Source organism: Carassius carassius, chromosome 8, assembly GCF_963082965.1.
Source record: "Carassius carassius chromosome 8, fCarCar2.1, whole genome shotgun sequence".
Taxonomy (NCBI): domain Eukaryota; kingdom Metazoa; phylum Chordata; class Actinopteri; order Cypriniformes; family Cyprinidae; genus Carassius; species Carassius carassius.
Window position 1 is genome coordinate 12,735,346 of NC_081762.1, and position 21,644 is coordinate 12,756,989.

Consider the following 21,644-nt stretch of genomic DNA (forward strand, 5'->3'; position numbering starts at 1 on the left):
GACACACAAATATGTTTTCTATGTATATTTACACTTTGATTTGAATGTGTCGTGGCTGACACAGAAGAGGGTAAAAGCTGGCTGCGTTCAGCTCATATTCTCCAAAATGGCGCTACGGTGATGTGGAGAGACACAGAGGAGACAACTTGTTGAATAAAGTCATAATATTTGTTTTATTCGCGTACAAAAAGTATTCTCATCTCTTATTAACATTATGGTTGAACCAAGCGGCAATCTTCTCCTCCCTTTCTTGAAACCAACACAGAAGTGACTAAAACTGCAATTCATCGTCTGGCCACTGGAGGCTGGCTCCAAAAGGGAGTAAATCCTATAATCTCCCTATGTTAAAATGCCCAACTTTACAGCAGAAAAAAAAACATGTTTGCAGCCTGATACAAAAAATTATTAATTAATTATACAGCTGCCTCTGCCCAGTTTTGGCTTTAAAAATGCTCTTCGGAAACCAATGGTTGACATCACAGACACTACGTCCATGTGTTTATACCGTCTATGGGTTGAACCACTGATGGCAGATGCACTATTCTGATGATGCTTTTCATACTTTCTGGACTTTAAAAGTCACAAACCTGGTTTTCATTCAAAATATGTTAAATTGTGTTTCCGACGATGAACGAAGCTTTTACGGGTTTAGAAAACAACATGGTGGTAAGTGATTAATGACAAAATTTTAATTTTGGGGTGGAGTATCCCTTTAAACTAAAAACTCTGGATGTTTCACTTTGTGGGGTCTTGACAGAGGCTGCAGTCAGTCCTCTGGTCCACCTGATGCTCCAGTTGAATGGTTACTGAATGGAAACTGTATGTTGTGAAACAGCCCTGGGTCATTTCTCTCAACACCGCCCGTGGCTCTACTGTATCATCTGAGGAAATAAAAATGAACAGATGGTTATAAACTCATGTCTAGGGTAAATATTTCAGAAATATGTTTTTGCTACAGGCTATATAGTATGCTAATAAATGAAACAAAGATTCTATATTGAGTTAAAGGTATTACCTATAACCACATGAGCAGAGAACACAGCCTGGTTCATTGTCAGGGCCCATATGTGAAGGTTGTGCACAGCTTTGACACCTTTGACTCTGAGCAGTCGTTCTCTCACCTCATTATAGTTCACACCAGCCGGTGTACCTGTGGACGAGAAATTTAAATCCTCATGTTCCAAGAAATGTTTTAATAAGAATAAGAAATTCAGAGGACATGGAAAATGTAACCTTCCATAGAATGCCTAGTGGACAATACAACTGCTAATATATATTCATAGATACTTATATTTAAGATATTCCTTCCATTAGTTTACCAGTCAAGAGTCATAGACAGATGTACTTATTCATTATTATTCTATATTTAAGAATAATAGGTAATTAATCAAAACTATGTAATAGCACATTGGATGTATGACATTTGTGGTAAACAGAAATGTAGAAATTAAACTAATCAAAATGATGTGACAGTCACTATAAGTGAGTCACAGAATTCAATCAACCGTTTTGTCCAAAGACACTGATTTACTCAGGAACAAGAACAATGATGTCATTATGAGTCAGTCAGTCATTCAGTTAACCAATTCGCTTAAAAACACAAGAATGAAACACCATTATTGTAGATGCACAGATATAACAGATTCTCTTTGAGCTTCGTTTAGGACTATTATTATTGGCAGAACTAAAATAGACAAAGTACTGTAACTTATACAAACAATATAAGCCTCCAATCTTTGCCTAAATTATAATTTCTGATGCATAACTAAAACATTAAAAAGCACAAGAAAGCCTTCGTTCTTTACCTTCCATTAGGACGATAATTATGTCCCTCATAATAGTGAATGTGGTGCCCAGGACAAATAGAGAAAACAGGAAGGTGCAGATGGGATCTGCAATTTTATATTCAGGCTATAAAAAGAAAATAATTCAATTCATTAGGATCATGCCATCAAATTGCATCTATACTTATCTTTATCTGCTACACTATCATAATAAAATGCATTCACACAACAACAATATTCTCTCTTAACTGCCTATTTTCTGCTCTATGTCTATAAGACAAACAGATAGCCAATGTCCATTGTTACTTTTAAGTTAAATAGTGCTGGTTCATCCGTTAGGACTCACCAATGCTAATAACCTCTGATATTTTACCTTAAAAAAGATGATGAGCGCACTGACAAACACACTGACACTCTGTAGAAGGTCTCCGATCACATGGACGAATGCTGCCCTGACGCTAGCATTAGCTTGTTGTCTTTTACCAGATCCATTCACCTCTACCTCACAATGGTTAGCGTTAGAATGACCATTGTTGCCATTGTCGCCATTTTCCTTCCCATGGTCGTGACTGTGGCCCTTTTCCTTCCCATGGTCGTGACTGTGGCCCTTTTCCTTCCCATGGTCGTGACTGTGGCCCTTTTCCTTCCCATGGTCGTGACTGTGGCCTTTTTCCTTCCCATGGTCGTGACTATGGCCGCCGCTCAGACCACCGTGACTATGGCCATGACCTGACTGATGCAGAGTGAAGGCCATTCTGCACAGAGAAGAACAGATAAAGGTCAATTTAAGACATTTTCACAGCAAATAACAATTTTGTTAAAATGCCAAAGGCCATGTGAGGCTATTAATAGCAAGCGGATATACTATATAATAGAACTGCATTGCACACTGAGTTTTTTTTCTTACATGATGTTGGCCAGTACAGCACAGCCAGAGGTGATCAGCATGATTGTTCCGTCAATAGTGAAGTCATCATGAATGATCCGTTCCACTGCTAGATATACTAGCACACCAGTCACCAGCCAAATTGTGAAAACAGAAAACAGAGCACCCAAGATTTCTGAAAACACCAAATAGTAAATGAAATTACACTTGTAGTTCAAATAGTTCACTAGCATACATAAGGAATATTTAAGTATTATAAATACATTACTGTTAAAAAGTTTGGGGTCCATAATATTTTTTGATGTTTCTGAAAGTGGTCTCTTATGCTAGCCAAAAATGCAGAATTTTTTTTATTATTTTGAAATGTTATTAAAATTTAAAATAACTATTTAGCATTAATTAATTCCTGTAATTTCAAAGCTGAATTTTCATCAGAAATTACTTTAGTTTTCAGTGTCACATGATCCTTCAGGATTCTAAAATGCTGATTTGATGCTAGCATTTCTTATTATTATCAAGATTAAAAACCTTGCGCTGAATAATATTTTTGTGGAAACATTATTTTTTTAAGAATAGAAGTTTAAAAGAACAATTTATATGAAATAGAAAGGTTTCACTGTTACTTTTGATCAATGTTTTGTTGCTGAAAAGTATTAAGTACTGATGCCAAACTTTTGAATAGTAGTGTATTTACTTTTTTCTTTCTTTTATGTATAGATACAGTACATATACTGTATATATAGTACACTTTTTTAAGTAGCAGTCACCCAGGATTTTAGAGCCTCATGTCAACAATTTACTGTTCTACAGTAATTCCAGTGATTCACCTGCTCGATGCCAGCCGTAATTGAGAGTGAGTGTAGCCGGTCTGGACGACAGCCACAGCGAGCACAAACTGATGATGAAGCTGGTGAGGTCCACAAGCAGGTGGGCGGCATCTGTCATCACTGCCAGACTTCCTGCAAAATACCCACCTGTACACAGACCAGACAGCAGCACATATTCACCAACAATCCTTTGTGTGTGCAAAAACATGTATAGCAGCCAATTTGCAGCCAATCAGCAGTAAGGGTCACACACCTAAGATCTCGCCCACTATGAAGACCAGACACACTACTGAAACAATGTACAGGCGTTTCTTGGCAAGCTTTTTTTCACGCTCTCGGTCCTCCAGGGCAAAGTTATGATCGTGACAGTGCTTACCATCTTTCATCTCACCTGAGGACATACTGGAAAAGTAAAGAACATAAACACAATTTAAAAACATTAACATTAAGGTTTCTATTTAGCAAAGTGGCTAAATTAACAAATAACCAGATGCCACCCAATCTAAATATTCTCTTACAGTTTAATAGTAATTACTTTATTAATTCAGTGATAAAATAGATAACATCAAAAATACAATAACAAATGTAGATTCAACAGCATCTAAAACTTTAGCTTCATTCATTGCACCTAGAGATAAACTGCAGTGCTTTACAACTATAGGAGATGAACAGCTAAATAAACTTATCACTTCATCTTATCAGCCCACCATAGCACAGACTGCACTTGTTAAAATAACAAATTACTTGCTTCTTGCGTCAGACTGAGGCTGCATCTCATTGCTAATTTTACTTGATCTTAGTGCTGCGTTTCGACACCATAGATCATGACATACTCATAAATCGATTTCAGAATTATACAGGTATTCAAGGGCAGACTCTAAGATGATTTAGATCCTACCTGTCCGATCACTAAAATTTTATTTAAATGGGAAGTCATCTCATTTATCCCTACTAAAATATGGAGTGCCACATGGATCTGTCCTAGGTCCTTTGCTATATTCAATATACATGTTGCCCCTTGGTAATATTATTAGATTAGTTTCCACTGTTATGCTGATGATACTCAACTATGTATCTCAACGAGACCAGAAGAAACTTAAAAATGATCTAAACTAAAAATAATTTTCTCCTAATAAATTCGGATAAGACAGAAATATTGCTTATTGGCCCAAAAAAAACATTACACAGAATCTCATAGATTACAATTTGCATCTAGACGGATGTACTTCCTGTACAGTCAAAAATTTGTTGTTATATTAGTGTTATATTAGACAGCCAATTGTCTTTTGAAAATCATATTTCCCATGTTACAAAAACAAAATTTTTCCATCTTAGAATTAGAAACATTGCCAAGCTACGAAACATGTTACCTGTTTCTGATGCAGAAAATCTAGTTCATGCATTCATGACCTCTAGACTGGACTATTTTAATGCACTGCTAGCTGGTTGTCCTGCTTCTTCAATAAACAAGCTACAGGTAGTCGAAATAACATTGGCTAAAGTCCTTACCAGGTCAAGAAAATATGATCATATTATCCTAATTCGACAGTCTCTGTACTGGCTACCTATGAAGTTCCATATCAGTTACAAAATATTATTACTATAAGGCCCTAAATCTTTTACCTAACAAGTCTTCTACCATGCTACAATCCAGGGACAAAGGTGGGATTTGAATTTTTTTGCAAGCTGTCCAGCAGTCAAATTTTTTCAGTCCAGAAAAATCACCAGCTTAGTCATAGACGATAGTACAGGTGTATCTAAAAAACTTGAGTATCATAGAAAATGTCTCTATGGAAATTCTGTATCTCAAAAAATGTGAATATTCCATTTTGAGCTTGATTAGTTTGATTAATTCTGAGTATAAATACTGGGTACCCCCTGGGCTAGTTTAGAACATGCAACCACACAGTTTCTCTCCACTGTCGGAAAGCTGGAGCAGGCCCTACCTCTTGCCTGATTGTAAACCCTTATTTTTAATGTTTTGTTTTTACTGATATTTTTCTCTTTTTTTATCCACCATCTCTCTCAATCTGTAGTCTCTCAAAATTAGTCTAATATGATAATTTGTATAAAAGAAAATGTAAATGTGATGTAATATGTGTCCTGTGCACTCAAATTGAGTGCTCTCTTCTTGTTATCAGGACAAGACACGCCCCCTTTACTGCTGATTGGCTACAAGTGTGTTTTGGGACTTGGCCAGACACTGTGGTCAAAAGCATGTTTCAACAATCGCTTAGTACACGTTTAAGGAGCGGCGGGCAGGGTCGCCACTACTTAGGCTAATGTACATAGCGTAAACTGTTTAATCTTATGTTTACCAATAGAGCCTTTCATTGAGACAGTAACGGGGAGGGATCGGGTCGGGGGGGGGTTGTCCTGCCCTAGTGCCATCTGCGCACCTGCTGCAATCCACGCTCCCTAAGGTCACAAATCTCTGGACTTTTGGTAGTTCCTAGGATAGCAAAGTCCACTAAAGGAGGTAGAGCTTTTAAACATTTGGCTCCCAAACTCTAGAATAGTCTTCCTGATAATGTTCGGGGTTCAGACACACTCTCTCTGTTTAAATCTAGATTAAAGACACATCTCTTTGGCCAAGCATTCATAATAATGCATCTCATAATCTTGAACTGCAGTTATATCTGATCAAATGCGCATTATTAATCTTTAGCTTGGGTTAAACAAATAGATTTTACTTTGCTGGAAAGGCAGCTACGTTAATTATGTCTTTACATGTTTCTCTGTTTTGCCAAGGGATTGACATCCCCTGGTAACTCGGATTTACACAAACTTCAGTCTGGATCCACAGAACCTAAGAAGAGTTGATGATAACCGCTGAAACAACATACAAAACTACCAATTTTTGCTATAAGTTTGATTGCATCATAATTGCTGTTTATAGTGTTCGTTGTCCGTTTGATTAAATCTTTAAAATATTTTTTTCCCTGTACATTTCTGCCATATGTACATAAACTGCTATCTAAGAAGTTGCATGCATGACAATTCACCTGCAGTTTACAATGATACAAATACACAGACACACCCACACACACACACATATATATATATATATATATATATATATATATATATATATATATATATATATATATATATATGTGTGTGTGGGGGTGTGTGTGTGTGTGGGGGGGGGGGGGGTGTAGGCCTAAATAACCACAGCTATTCTTGTTATGATTTATTTGAATAAAAAAAAATGCCTGTGTGCATTATAACCTAATAAAGGAGTATGATTTCTGGTAATACCAGGCTCATGTGTCAGAAAAATGCCATGGAATTTTTAAAACTTTTTAATATGAAACATTTTCACTTAAATATTGATCATTTCCACAGAGACCATAAACTTACAGGAGCAGAAGATACCCAAAAGTAGCCTTTCGTTTCAGCCGAGGTATCGGTAAAATACATTTAATCTCGGTTCGTTCTATGTGGATACTGTCTCACTGACTGAGAAATCGCTCCAAATGATTCAGTTAGAAAAGAGCTGTCTTCACGAATCGAACCGATTTGCAAATCGATTCAGACCGTTTTGAAATCCCAATTAACTGAAAAGAACCAACTCAGAACCACACTAATGTAATCCTGTTTTCATTTCTAAACCAGTTTAGGGCGCAGTGCAAAATTTGAAATCCTTTTGAAATCTCACACAATGCTAATTAATTAAAAGAAAAAGTAAATGAAACAAAAAGTTTCACTGTGCCCTTACGTAAGCTAGGCTATAGCCTATAAAACACTCAATACCTAATACCATTTTTAGTTTACGATACTAATAAATTAAGAGTAATAAAGAAAATAAAGCAATCCATTTACCTTTCAGACGAGATGCTGTAGATTTCTGCGCCGTTGTCCGTGACCAAACGAAACTTCTTCGGATTACGGCATTTTCAGGGGGCGGCTCTAGGGGGGTGGGGTGGGGGGTATCGTGAGGAGAGATGGGGGGTGGGGTGCGTCTCCGCGTGCGCTGCCTTATCTCATCAGAATCAAGTGAAGACGTACGAATTTAAGTAAGATATGTATTTCACAGTGTAAACAGCTTTAGAGATTATTATGACAGTTTTTGAGAGTGCTTGAACTCGCTGGACTGAAGTGAAAATGTTCTTTGATAATGTAAACGTTCCTTGCTCTCTTTTTGTGCAATGGAAGTGTTATAGGCTAATTTGTAATTTACAATGTTTTTTTTATCAAATTCACATTAAATACAAAGTAAGTCGTATTAAAAGTATTTTATGGTATGACACCTATATCTGGTATTTAAGTAAAAAAGACGGACTTTTATGCAAAGTTAATAGATTATAGAATCAGTCTACTTTGCCCATCGCGAATTATAGATCAACTAACATAATCTATAAAGGTGCAATATGCATTTAATTACACATATTTGAGAATCGAGATTTTTCATGATATATTTTGGGATATATCGAAAAAAAAACGTGCTGAAAAAAACAAGACACCATTACAAAATTAGTAATGGTTTTACTGGATATAATGGCACTTGTATTGGTTCTACTGGACACTGTAATGGACCCTATTAGTCTCTACTAGTAATTGGTTGCCTTCTATTGGTGGCTTGTTGAAACCAATAAATCCTAATGGAATATGTCCCAAAACACACTACAGAAAACCATTCAAACATAATTAAACATTTATTTTAGTTCAAATTGTTAAAGATTACTTCTAGAGATTGCAGTGGTATGACATGGTGTAAAATGGCTGAATGAAAAATACTTAAAGTAGGTTAAGATGAATGGTAAAATTATGCAACCTAAATGTACAAGTGGCCCCTGATTATTTTGGTATTTCTGGTTTTACTTAATTTGATTTAACTCTTTATCAGCAGTTTAAAATATGGTTTATACCTATTGAAAATGCTAAAATAACAATAATATTAAATACAGACATTCAATTCATTTTGTCATTGCTAGCAGCATTCCCAGGAGGTAAAGTGTTGATATTTGAGGCTCAGTGCAAAGGTGCTTTTATTTAAAGCATTGTGACTGCGAACCATGTGCAAACAGTTTCTGATAAAACCAGGTGTTTTTCTTCTACAAATCATGGCAATGGTATCTTTTAGGATCACTCCATCTGGGGACATAATAAAGGACAGTAACTCTACCATTTACAAGAATGAAGTGACGCTGCAAAATGAACTCTCTGAAATATCTTTCCAAGCTGCTGTGGTAAATGTTGAAATTGCAATTTGCAACTTTAAGATGTGATTATATATCAAAAGCGTACATGTATCACACATCACTTTTTAAACCGATATTATAATAAACAGGGAGGTACAAGTCTTAATATGCTCAGTGGAGAAAATAAAAGCAGATTTGTGAAGCTTTGTGACTGCGAACCGTGTGCAAACAATCAGGCTGCTTGCAACTCCAGACTGCGATGACTGACAGTGAAAGAAAACTGACCTTTTGCAGAGACAATCAGTTAACACATCCTTGAAAATTCCAAACACATTCAGGTTTAAATAGTTGAATCACTTTAATCACTTCAATGGTGCATTGTATTTTCCAAAACAAGTCACAAGAAGGCTATTATAATTATTATAACAATTTGATACCAAACCTGAAGGATACTAATGGATATTTCCTCAAATTATTCACATCATTAAAAAAAAAAAAAATTGAATACATAATTCTCAATAGGACTTACCCTCCAAATAGTCCCTGTAAAACACAAGGAATTTTAAGAAAATCGTCTCTTAAGAAACTGTCCAGTAGCAAGAAATAATTCCAAATGCAGTTCCAATTATTGCAAAAAGATAATCAGACATTTAACAAACCTAGTGAGAACAAAGATTCAAATCTGAAAATAGTTTGGGCAAACATAAATGCTATTTTCACTTTATTTACAATCATAGAATATAAGTAAAGAGACTTTATTATTTGCCTTCAGCTTTATTTGGCTCAGACCAACACATTACAAAGGCGGATGTTAAAAGCACACTTGCAACAAAATAAGTTAAAAGTTTGATTTCAAAGACAACTAAAGCCCCTTCGGATCCTACAAAGAAAACTGTTGTAAATTGTAGTTTGATTATTTTCATCACAGACGACCAATGAGAGAGAGAGACCATACAGTAAAACACATAAACGCTAATGCTTCAACCAACAAACCCATAGGGACAATCAACAATTTTGCCATTTTTACCAAAGCACCGTCTCTACATGAAAAGGGGGACAAGATGACATCTAACATATTTGAGTTTGTTTTATCAATAGTGTGTGAATGACCATTTACCGTTTGTCACAGGGTCTAGTTGGTGTGCCCTTTATAGCCACCAGAGGGCACACTTTGTAGTTTTGTTTCGTTTCTCTGGACTCTAGTTCCCATCATCTTTTGCTTTGACAATCATGTCTCATTTCATTCAGGTGTATCTCATTTTCTTTGTTAGCATATCTCCATAAAATCCCAGTTCTTTGTCCTTAGTTGCTGGTTGAATTGTATTTTCTGTTATGTGTTTTCTGTTGCTCTGGTTATTTTTATTTTTACAATAATTGATGCACTTGGATCAACTTGTTTTGGAGTGTTCCGTGACATTTTGAGGCATGTGAAATCGTGTTTCACTTCTTGGGCCAATTTCATAATTACAATGAAATAAACCTAAAGAGAATGAATCTGAATAGTAAAGAGGATCTGAATATTACAAGGTATACTCTACTATTAGAGCAATGTATGCTGGTAAGCACAAACGCAAAAGGGAAAACATCTCTTTGCTCACTGCAAAGCTCTTAGAACTACATTAACTACAGCACTTGTAACCTTCAGTTGAAAAATGTCTTCGTTGATATATTTGCCACTAAAATACTGCAGCTGATTATAAGATACAGCACTGAAATTAATATTCACTGCAAGAATACAAAAATAGCATCACCACAAATCTGGAGATCTGTTCAAATGAGTAAGAGAGGATCCTACAGACTGAAGAACAGATGGGTATTATCAAACCAAACTGTCGTATAATGTCTATTTGTAAAGTAATTTACCATTGCAGATGTTTATTTGCTGAGTAGGAGCTCTGTTTTAACTTTTAGTGGAGGCTTCCAAAACAAAGCAATAAAAAAAGGAAAAAATCAGAACTTCCTCTACTGACTCCTCTTGTTATTCAAGAAACAACTACTGTCATTTAAATGTCTGCATTGATTCCAATGCACTTGAACTTGGTTTATCATATGTCCTTTTTTTCCCGAAACATGTCCATGCTGGGATGTCTAATCTATCTAAATGTCCAGATTTTTTACTTTGTTTTCCTATTAAAGTGGTCTTTACAGTCCTCATACATTATGTGTACCTTTATTTGCACTGCTTTGACAGTTATCAATTCCAACTTCTTGCATGCCACATCTGGTCAATTATGCGCAATGCCTGCACAATGACAGCAAGTCAATAGTACACATTTTAGAAATCCCAGCCAGGACATGTCCAGGAAAAAGAAGATGTATTGTCTATACTTGAACAATACTACTTCATTACAAAGGGGGACGATGAATTGAAGTGATAGTGCTCATCATTGAAACACTCAGGCAGCCATGGACTGCATATTGGACACATCCACTAGTACAGTAGACAGGTGGTGTCAACTCTTAGAAAATGAAGCATGAAAGACTGACAGCCAGAGGACCAGGAGAGTGGTGATGTGGTGAGAGTCCAACTCAATCAGAGGGGCTGTAAAGATCACCAGAGGAGGGCAGGCGGACATGGCTACCTGTTACATTAGGGAGCCGAGAGAGGTCTGGGAGACCGCTGAGACGAGACCGCAGCTCCTTCCGTACCTGGGACACCCGGGCCAGTTTGCGCTTGTATTCCTAAAATAAAAACACGGAAACAAACTAGTTAGTGCCAGAAATTGATCTGCCAGTACATTAGGTAAAATAACAAAGTACAATGAATATATATATATATATATATATATGAACATATATGAATATATATATATATATATATATATATATATATATATAAAAACATGTAATTACATCTTGAAGTAAAATAACGGATATATTTTTTTTTGTAAATGTACTCTAATAATCCTTTTTTTTGTGTATAGTTTCCATTGTTTTGTGTTGCTGCAGAAATCCTTATTTTATCCTTATATGTATATATATACATCTTTAAGACCTGCAACAAGTCTAACTCTTGGAATTTATTCAATCTAATTAACTTCGATTTAGTTCAGATACACAAACAGTTATAACATCACTGTTTCAGTTCTTAGTGTCTCACTTAAACATGTATCAACTGTTTCTGTTTACAATGAGTACATATACATGTAAACAATATCGTCTGCTCTTATGTGAAGCATTTTAAACATTTATATATGTAAAACAGCATTGTCAACATCCTAAAGCTTCTAGAGTCGATGCGTTCTTGACATTTGTGTTTCCTAACAACTGTAAAACTTAATATTAAATTGACATCAGTCACAAAGTTTATGAACGTTATTCTGTTCCAACATGTAAAATGAAGCACACGAAAGTTTTAAAAGGTTTTTTAAATCTCTCCAGCACACCTATAAGTCTAATTAAACACTAGACGGTTTACTTTTGTAAAGAATTAAAAAAAGCATCTCAGAACTAAAGTTTCAAGTCATTATTTAAATTTAAACATTCATTTACGCCAGAATATTTTTCAACTACAATGTCTGTCAGATAGACATGTTAGATGCACATTTTATGACAAATTTAATTACAAAAATTACAAGTTTGTACCTTTTATTTGGTTAATGTTTGTTCTACTACAATGTAAGGCTACACATGGCAAATATTTTACACAGAAATGAAATATGGACTACACTGGTGTAATAACAGGATACCTATAACTATTTATTTAACCCTTTGGGGATTGCAAGCAGACTTTAGGGGTTCAAACTAAAACTTAAAATTAAAACCAATATATAAATGCATGAACTATATACATATACATATATATATATATATATATATATACACTTTGCTTACAGATAATGAACTGTTTAAAAGATTTAATTAAACATTCTACACATTTGGCATTATAAACTAACAAAGAACAAGCTTTTACAAGCATTTGTTTATCATCATTTTTAAACATAATATTGTTCACTAGTTAATACATTTTGAACTAATGGTCTTAATATTAACCAAGAATAATAGATGTTGCAAAGGAGTTCATTGTTTAAATCATGTTAACTACAGTAGAACTCATTTTAAGGCATGTAAGTTTTTAGTCAAGTGTTAGAGAATACATTTCAGCCAGTTTCTTAAGTTATTTCACTCAATGAGTATGTATTTGTGAAAGCTAGTGCATAAGCAAAAAAGATGCACACTCAAGAGATTGGTGTTTTTTTCTTTTATTTTTATTTATTCTGTAAAGGCAACATCAGGTGGAACACAGGAACCTGCTCACGACCTGTTGGCAAAGGCTGGAAAATGAAGCAGTTAATGCGAATATAACTTTAAACTTGGGATTTACACTTACCAAACCAGTAATGCATGTCTCATGCATAGGAACGAAGAAGAAAAAAAAGAAAAAGAAAAGAGATAGCTAGATTGCATTTGCATGAAATTACTTGATATTACAGCTTCCCTGCTTTCTATAGGCAGAACAAACCCAAATATGGAGCAACCACAGACAGCTATAATCACACTAAGAAAGAAGAGGGGAAAGAAACTGACATGAAGAGACAGCAACTGAGGATGAAAACAAAAGGGAAGAAACTGTGAAGTCAGTAAGTTTACCCACTTCTAGTTTCTGCTCGTTCTGGGCCAGGCCATTTCTCTGACTCTGCAAAAAGACGGCAAGAGTGCGTGTGAGTTGCCGCCGATCATCGATCTCTGCTGCCAGCCGCCCACTGTAGTCAGCTAGAAGCATGCAGGCCTCTTCCACCAACCGAGAAAGACGCCCCCCTGACTCTTTATCTAAAAAAAACACAATCGGACAGACAAAGACAGACAGAATGGTTAACTACATATGATCTTTTTTAGTGATCTGTTCCAAGTGCGATTATAATCTTTGCTTTTGATGTGCTGACACCTTGAATTATCCATAAAAAATTTGATTATTTTATTCTGTTTCTGAAGCATTATTTATTTCTAACAAGCAGGGTTACATGGGTGTTCTCACCTGTAACTTTGTGCAATAGGGAGGTGTCCTGCACCTCTTGGGGTAGAGCAGAGATCCTCTGGCGGAGAGCTGCATCGCTGGAAGCTGCGTTTTCAAGCTCCTGTAGTGCTCGGATCAGTTCAGCAGTCTAAGATATACAAAACAATTCAAGACATGGAGTACTAAACTGACTTGAGGTCAGTTTATAGGTAAATATGCATGATGTAAGGCCGTTCTTTCATACCTGTGGAGGTTCAGCAGGGGAGCTTTGGGAGGCGAAGTCATCATCGTTCACCTTAATCTCTTCATAAGGCCTTTTCTTGGCCTTCTTTTCTACCTCTGTAAGTCATGAGAAGACATTCTACATGTTATACTTACACAAAGGCCCTCTCACTCTAAAATAAGATTTCACATAACACTTATTTAAACAACCTACAGCGTCTCTCTGAGCGACTACACTGTATTCACAATAACCTTTGAAATCAGTATGACTCTGTGGTGGTTTACTTACGCAGGACATCAGAGAGTTTGTCCAGTATGTTCTTCTCATAGACAGCTCTTTCCTGCCAGATGGACAGAACTCTACCTAACTGTTTCTGACAACTCTCGTCTCCTCCACTGAACAGGATAGATAAAAACATGGTAAATATAATTTTAGGACAGGAACAATAGTAGCAACACAACTACAAGATGTCTATGTATATATTTGATAATTATCATAATTTTAGTTTATAATCTGCTGGGTTTTCGTAGCAGCAACTTCATTTGGATAATTTATACCTATAAGGAAACAGTAACTTTTCAGATTTTAAATAACATTTCTTGAATCAACAGAAACAACGCATTTGGAGTCAGAAAAAAAAAAAAAAAAAAAAAAAAAGTGCAAAAATTTGGGCACCCCAATGAAATTATTACATCAATATATTTAGTAGAGCCTCTTTTTGCTGAAATAACAGCCTGTGTAGACGCTTCTTATAGCCACTGATAAGTCCCTGAATTCTGGCTGCAGGTATTTTGGACCATTCTTCCTAGCAAAATGTCTCCAGTTAAGTCAGGTTTGATAGTTTCCGAGCATGGACAGCATGCTTCAAATTATTCTATAGATTTTCGATAATAGGGAGTGGTATGGCAATTCTAGAATATTGTATCTGTGTCTGCGCATGAATTCCTTGGTAGATTTGGAACAATGCTTTGGATCATTGTCCTGTAACTTTCAACCTCTTGACTGATTCTTGAACATGAACCAGATGAGGCTTTGCATACCTCAAACGACTCTGTTGTTGGCAGTATTTCCGCATTACCTTTCCATTGAGCTGTGACTTGTGCAAAGTGCATTGGACTGTGGAGCGATGAACATTGACACCATCAGCAGCAAGATGCTCCTTGAGCTCTTTGGAGGCGGTCTGTGGTTTGTCTGTGACCATTCTAACTAGAAATGGAATCGAAATTGCGATTTTCATGCGTATCTTTCAGAGAAGCGTGGTTCTATGATCAGCAGTAAATCTCCATCCAAAGGCCAGAAGGCGCTCTCGCACTGAAAAGACGAAACCCAGGAAATCGCTGCAGCTGAATAAACAGAAGATTTAACTGCTTTCATTGATTCAATGTGACTAATAAACACATGACTACGACAATATATGGTTTATCTGAGTTCTTCTTATTTTATATTAAAATAAAGTATATTTATAATGCACTGCTGTTATCACCGCTCAAATCACATCATCTCACAGAAGGATTCATTTTAAACATTCAACCGACGTTATAAAGTGAATTTGGAGTAAAAACATGTTATTAAATGTGGTATTTTCACGTGCTCTCAGATGGAACAACATGTACTACACAGCCATAGTTCACTGAGAAGCTACGCAAACAGCGGCCATTATCGCAAACGATTTCTTCGATTTCATAATCATGCAATAAAATCCTCTACGATTTTTTGGTGTTACTTGTCAGTGAACTATGGCTCTTTGTAGTAAATGCTGCTCCATCTGAAAGCAGGGGATGATGATTTACTGCTGATTACAGAACTGACTTTACTAACAATATGCACATGACAATCACATTATATTAATCGTGCAGCCCTAATTCTAACCATTCTTTGCCTTTCAGATATTTTTCTTGGCCTACCATATATTTCCTTCACAAGGACTGGTCCTGTGGCCTTCAATTTTCTAACTACATTTCTGCCTGTGTAGAACATCCTTTTTTAGCTTTATTTTCAGTCTAATGTTCATTGAGCCAATCAAATCCATTTTGAGTTGCAAACAATCAGCATTAATAACAATAAAAATAATAATTCATTACATTTATATAGCGCTTTACATAGTCTGGGGGTATCTCCTCATCCACCACCAGTGTGCAGCATCCACCTGGATGATGCGACGGCAGCCATAGTGCGCCAGATGCCCACCACACACCAGCTTATTGGTGGAGAGGAGACAACGTGATGAAGCCGATCAGTAGACATGGGGATTGTTAGGAGGCCATGATGGTCAGAGGCCAATGGGCGAATTTAACCAGGATGCCGAGGTCACACCTCTACTCTTTTCGAAAGACATCCTGGGATTTTTAATGACCACAGAGAGTCAGGACCTCGGTTTAACGTCTCATCCAAAGGACGGTGCTTGTTGACAGTATAGTGTCCCCATCACTACTCTGGGGTGCTAGGACCCACACAGACCACAGGGTGAGCACCCCCTACTGGCCTCACTAGCACCTCTTCCAGCAGCAACCTAGTTTTCTCAGGAGGTCTCCCATCCAGGTACTGACCAGGCTCAGCCCTGCTTAGCTTCAGTGGGAAACCGGTCTTGGGCTCCAGGGTGATATGGCTGCCGGCCGCAATTAAGTGACTACAGATATTCAAATTACCACAACTGAAAGGGAGGCCAAACTTTTGCACTCTGTATTTTTCACATTTGATTTTATTTCATACAACCCAAAACTGCTACACTAAGAATTTTTGTCTAAAAAACAATCACATTATCCATGTTCCTCTAAAAACTGAATGGCATATCACTATGATATTTTCTTAAAAAGACAGAGCAAATTATTATGTAGCCTTAGAGGGGTGCCCATACTTAAAAACTGTATAAATACACATGCAAACACCAATGACTTGTACATATAGGTACAGTTATTTTAATTTTAATATAATAATTTGGGTAAATACAATTTTTACATACATTAATTATTTTTCCATCTTTGTTGCCACAGTTTTGGAAGTGCCTTTTTCTGTTCTATAGAAAGGAGTGTGCCAATACTCGTGTCTATAAGTCATTGGTGTTTGCTAATGAGTTTTTGGCTTAAGCTTTGCATTTAGACTCACACCAGAGGTGTTCAGCTTGGATTCAGACTTTGTTTTCCGCAGACCAGTCAGGTTCTTCCACACTAACTGAATAAATCATTTCCTTTTTAACCTTGCCTTATACACAGAGGCATTGTCATGTTAAAATATCATTATATGCTTTAATATTAACATGTATACTCATGGAAAGTAATAAAGTAGTCAAACCAGTTCATTAAAAGTGTGCCAGTACTTTTGTCAATATTATGTTGTTGAGGCTCTGTAAACTGTATATATAACAAGAAAATCTATCAATTGTAATTTACATAGGAGCTAAACAGCCCAAATACACTGGTCCAACTCACCTTGACACGTGTTTGAAAGCATCAACGATAACTGGGGAAAAATCATGTGTGAACTCTGGACCTTTCCTCTTGCTATTCTGTATGACATCATTTGCAAGATACAGGAAAGTGAGCTTACGGGACACCTGGGCTGCACAGAGAGAAATAGGAACATTTTCTTAGGACATTTCTTATTCTTTAAATATTTGTGGTCTAAAAGAAAAGGCATGTGCTTCTTAATTAAACCAATTCAATCCTTTCTACCATTGGTTTTGAATCTTGAGAGGAAAATAATTATCTGAAGTAACTGAATAACAATTAAAATATGTACCAAGCACCAAAAGCAAGCAGGTTTTCAAGTGAGAAATGCTTATGGATTCCTCATTAACACAAAACTACACCTTCACGATCCACACAATGTGATCTCAAGAAAAATGATCTAAAGATAGCACCGTGTTTTTTTTTTTTTTTACTACTCAAGCAATGCACCAATTATCCAATCCCACCTGCAAGCAAATGCACAGTATTTAGAAATGAAGGCCATATAATAACTTTAAAATGATGAATACTCATGAAAACAAACCTAATTCAAAAGCACAACACTGCATTCAAACAGGGGTCTGCACGTGATGCAATTCTGAAGCTGTAATATTATCCCATTAGCCTAAAGGGAGCTCATTCCCAAGCCATTAAGTTAAACCATAAAACAAGAACACACAGTAGAAATATTATGAATTAATCTTAGCACTGCTATCCCACACAGTAATCCCAAGTCCTCATTGTTGTCCTAACCACTATGGCTAAATAAAAATTACTCAACACTTCTTAAGAAACTAATTAAATCATTAATTTTCATATAAAAAGATGCCGCCATTTCTAAAGGGCAGATTAAAATCACTTCACCTACAAAGCAGCTTTATAACTTGCATTTATTATGTAATTTACATTTAGTCATTTTGCAGATGCTTTTATCCAAAGCTACTTTACAATTGGGGAATACATGAAGCAATTCTTCTTAAAGAGGCAAACAGACACAGGAAGTGCTTGTAGTTGTAATACCAACTTTCAGGCTTTTTTTCAAATACGTAAAAGCTAGAAAGGGAGGGAATAAATAAAGATCTATTATACTATAAGCTTGAGCCCTAAGGTCAATAAATTTATTGTACACCTTAACGTGATGTTCGCATAAAGTCTGTTGGAAATAAATACAAGATAGCTGATCAAAGAATCTAGACTCCTACAGCACATTAAGTGTCATGATCACAAAGGTGCAACGTTTATAAGCCTTCAGTGGCACCAGCCGTTATGCAGGATCAGAGTAAGTGAATGTTTATCATGTCTGTGAGAAGATAAAAGAGGACTGCGCAGACCTGTGATAATACTAGCAACGGACAGCCTTAAAAATTGTTCCTTAATTTCTGTTAAGTATCTCTATATAAATAGATGCAAAAATCTGTGGCAACATAATATTGGAATAGGCAATGATCAAGCAATGAAATCTAAAGCCACTAACTGGTAAATATTGTTGCATAAAACATTTTTTCTTAAAACAAAAGCATAAAAATAATTAAAAGATAGGTAATTGGGTAATTAAGGTGCGCTGTTCAGGGTGTCGTGTTGTCAAGTGATAAAAGAAACCAAGTTCTTCAGCAGTGGGCCAAACTAATTTTACATATCACTATTCTAGCATCATTCTGGGTCACATCAAATTGTCCATATTATCCATGCATGCATTAAATAGTTAGGAGCACATTTGAAACACTTCACCAGAGAAGCACTATTTAAACATCACTATTTCGGTCAACAATTTTGGCCACCCAAAATTATGAAACTTTTTTTTTAAGCTCAATAAAATAGTTATCTAGTTTTTTAGTTAAATAGCTAGGTATTTAGTCCATCAAGTTATCTAGTAATCTAGTTGATCATAAAGTAGACTTTGAGACCAACTACACCTTTTTTTTTTTTTTACACTCAACTACACAGGTCTGATCTCATCCCAACAAAGAACACATGTACCAAACGGAAGTAAAGGGGTCTGGGTACATATATAATCATTACTGGAAATTTAAAAAATAAACAATACTAAAATAAATAAATAAAAACATTGGGCTATGGTCTAAAACCCCCCAAATATGGCCTAAAACTGAAACTAGTATGGAACCAGATGAGTAAGTTATATGCTTCAAAATGGCTGCCAGGGTCAGTGGGAGCCTCAACAACTGTGGAAAACAGATCATAACAAATCTAACGTATATATGATATTGAACATTTCTTCTGGGATTCACCAAAATCGTATATGCTTTAGTGAAACTTTAAGCTAAGTTGACGAGTGTCTCAATATCTTCAATACAGCTTTCAGACTACTATTATTGTTTATTAATAAAAAATAAAGAATAAAAAAGGGAATTTAGGATTTTTAATAATAACCTGCAAAGTAAGTTGAAGAATATGTAAAGGAATCAAAACTTGTACGTTAACTGCTAAATGAGCTAAGCTGCTAGCTTATAAGGGGGACCTGTGATTAGCTTGTTTGCTACATGTGAGGTTAAATTAAATTTCAAAACGACTAAACATATCAACCTCGCATTATAAAGCTATTCTAGCTGTCTGAGGTATAATGTACCTCTCCTTACCTTTCTTCAGCTCGTTATACCAGACTTTGACGATGGTTTTGGAGTGTTTTCTGTGGTGGATGAGCCACAGTGAAAGGGTTTGCACGCTCTGCTGCGAATTACTCAGTTCTGATAATTTCTTCTCCAAAGCAGGCTCCGAGAACACGGACATTTTCAATTACAATTTAAAATTGGGTTTTAAAAAAAGGCTTCTTGCCTATACCAGGCACCCGAGGGTCGAGAATATTAAAGCTCAAAACTCCTCGAGCTAGCTACACATTCCCTGGCTTACCACAGAGCACACAGTGAGCATGCGCAGTCACTCTCACCGCGCATGTGCGAGTCTGTTAAAAAACTTGAGAAACCCTTCGCTGCAGACTGTAGAGCGGTGACGTCACGTACGTACGACTTGTAGTTACGTCACGTATGTGTTTACCGCGCGTGCGCTTGTAATTTGCATTGCGTGATGACGTTAGTTGTTTTCGCGTCGTGCATGCATTAAAACGATGCGCATACTTAAAAGAAAACTCTAATAAAATGTTAAAGTATTAAAGAACATTAAGGTGTAAAAAAGACGGGGAAAACAACCGTGTTTAACCATGTTTCATTTGAGGTAAAATTATATGGAATTAAAGTTTATTCTGTAATATCTGTGTAGTATCTCACAATATATTATCATTCTGTTGCACTTTACTTCACTGTATATTGTAATATTACACTTCAATGGCACCTTATATTTCTTATTGAGCTAGTCATAATTACAACAGATAAAGTACAGTCGTCGGCTCTAATAGTGCAGATGGTAAAACGTGTGTTGTTCACAACATGATGCAATCGATCCGGTCCGAATCTGCCTCTTTCCCCCTACCTTTTCAAATTTCAAATCACATCAGAAAAGCATTTATTTTAAATAAAAACGAAGGAAATAATCAAACAGTTTTGAGGGAGGGCTTTATTGTCCTAATATGCTGGCATCCATTTAATAATTTGAATTAAAATTATAATTTACACTCAGTCATTATTGCATACTGTTTTATAATGTACTACAATACTGAGGTGCAAATAATTGCCACTATTTGCAATAAGTAATATAAATAGCATAAAATCCTGCTATTTTAACATAGTGCAAATAGAATCTAGCCATTTGCTCTAAGTGTAAATAGCCGCTGCCTTTCTTATTTTAATCTTTCCTTTGCTTTGGTTCTTGTTTATCTATTTTTTAACTAGAAATTTTGACATTTTTCTTTTGCTTTGGCAATTCTGCATGTGAAACATTTAAGCCAATAAAGTAGTTTTAAGTTCAGTTGACTACATACAGTATATTTTCAGTGTCTGCATCCCATTTTATGCAAGGTGCTTCCAAAAAAAAAAAAAAAACTGATGACAGTGATCTTTTTTTATTTATTTCAAAGAAGAAAACAGAAAATATAATTGTATATACAAATATAGATTAAGACCATAGACATGACACAAGAAAAAAATATCTGAAATTCACCTCCATCACTGATAAAACAATAAGTCAAGCAGTAGCCCTCAAATTCTTTGAATGGATAAAACCCACACAGGACTCTCCTCCTGCGATTCTCACACAGCCAGGTGGACAGTCTTTAAATATCTCACTGCACCGGAGACACTGGGTCAGAGAACATGACGCCTGGAACTCAGGTTGTATTGTTCAGACAATGCACTCCAGTTCACTACACCTAATTTACATAAAATAACAAACAATACTAAAGCAATATTAAATCATTTTGAAGAAAGGCAGAAGAGCCATACAAGGAAAATATTTTAAATGTATTTTTAAATATAT

At 35.9% G+C, this 21,644-nt stretch overlaps 1 protein-coding gene across 3 annotated transcripts; it reads right to left on the bottom strand.

The window, feature by feature from the left end:
* Window positions 1-583: 583 nt before the first annotated feature.
* Window positions 584-20,176, bottom strand: slc30a8 (solute carrier family 30 member 8). Of its 3 annotated transcripts, XM_059556221.1 has the most exons (14): window positions 19,856-20,176; window positions 17,244-17,373; window positions 14,107-14,213; window positions 13,840-13,934; window positions 13,617-13,743; window positions 13,236-13,411; window positions 11,173-11,323; window positions 3,751-3,900; window positions 3,498-3,644; window positions 2,692-2,845; window positions 2,158-2,539; window positions 1,806-1,911; window positions 1,016-1,150; window positions 584-881 (listed from the first exon to the last, which is right to left on the bottom strand). In XM_059556221.1, exons 1-14 carry the CDS (start codon window positions 20,004-20,006, stop codon window positions 736-738), a joined length of 2,157 nt encoding a protein of 718 aa, XP_059412204.1. In that variant the 5' UTR covers window positions 20,007-20,176; the 3' UTR covers window positions 584-735. The 3 variants fall into 3 exon arrangements, with proteins under 3 accessions (XP_059412204.1, XP_059412202.1, XP_059412203.1); XM_059556219.1 differs by lacking the exons at window positions 11,173-11,323; window positions 13,236-13,411; window positions 13,617-13,743; ... (2 more) ...; window positions 17,244-17,373; window positions 19,856-20,176 and adding an exon at window positions 7,323-7,418 and having other exon boundaries at window positions 3,751-3,899; XM_059556220.1 differs by lacking the exons at window positions 11,173-11,323; window positions 13,236-13,411; window positions 13,617-13,743; ... (2 more) ...; window positions 17,244-17,373; window positions 19,856-20,176 and adding an exon at window positions 6,861-6,932 and having other exon boundaries at window positions 3,751-3,899.
* Between the last annotated feature and the right edge of the window lie 1,468 nt (window positions 20,177-21,644).

Excerpts from the sequence above, each read along its gene's own strand:
- slc30a8 (XM_059556221.1), bottom strand. The coding sequence starts at position 20,006 with ATGTCCGTGTTCTCGGAGCCTGCTTTGGAGAAGAAATTATCAGAACTG. Across the intron at positions 3,645-3,750 it reads CATAGTGGGCGAGATCTTAG|GTGGGTATTTTGCAGGAAGT; the intron begins GTGTGTGACCCT and ends GTCTGTGTACAG. Across the intron at positions 882-1,015 it reads CTCTGCTCATGTGGTTATAG|ATGATACAGTAGAGCCACGG; the intron begins GTAATACCTTTA and ends TTATTTCCTCAG.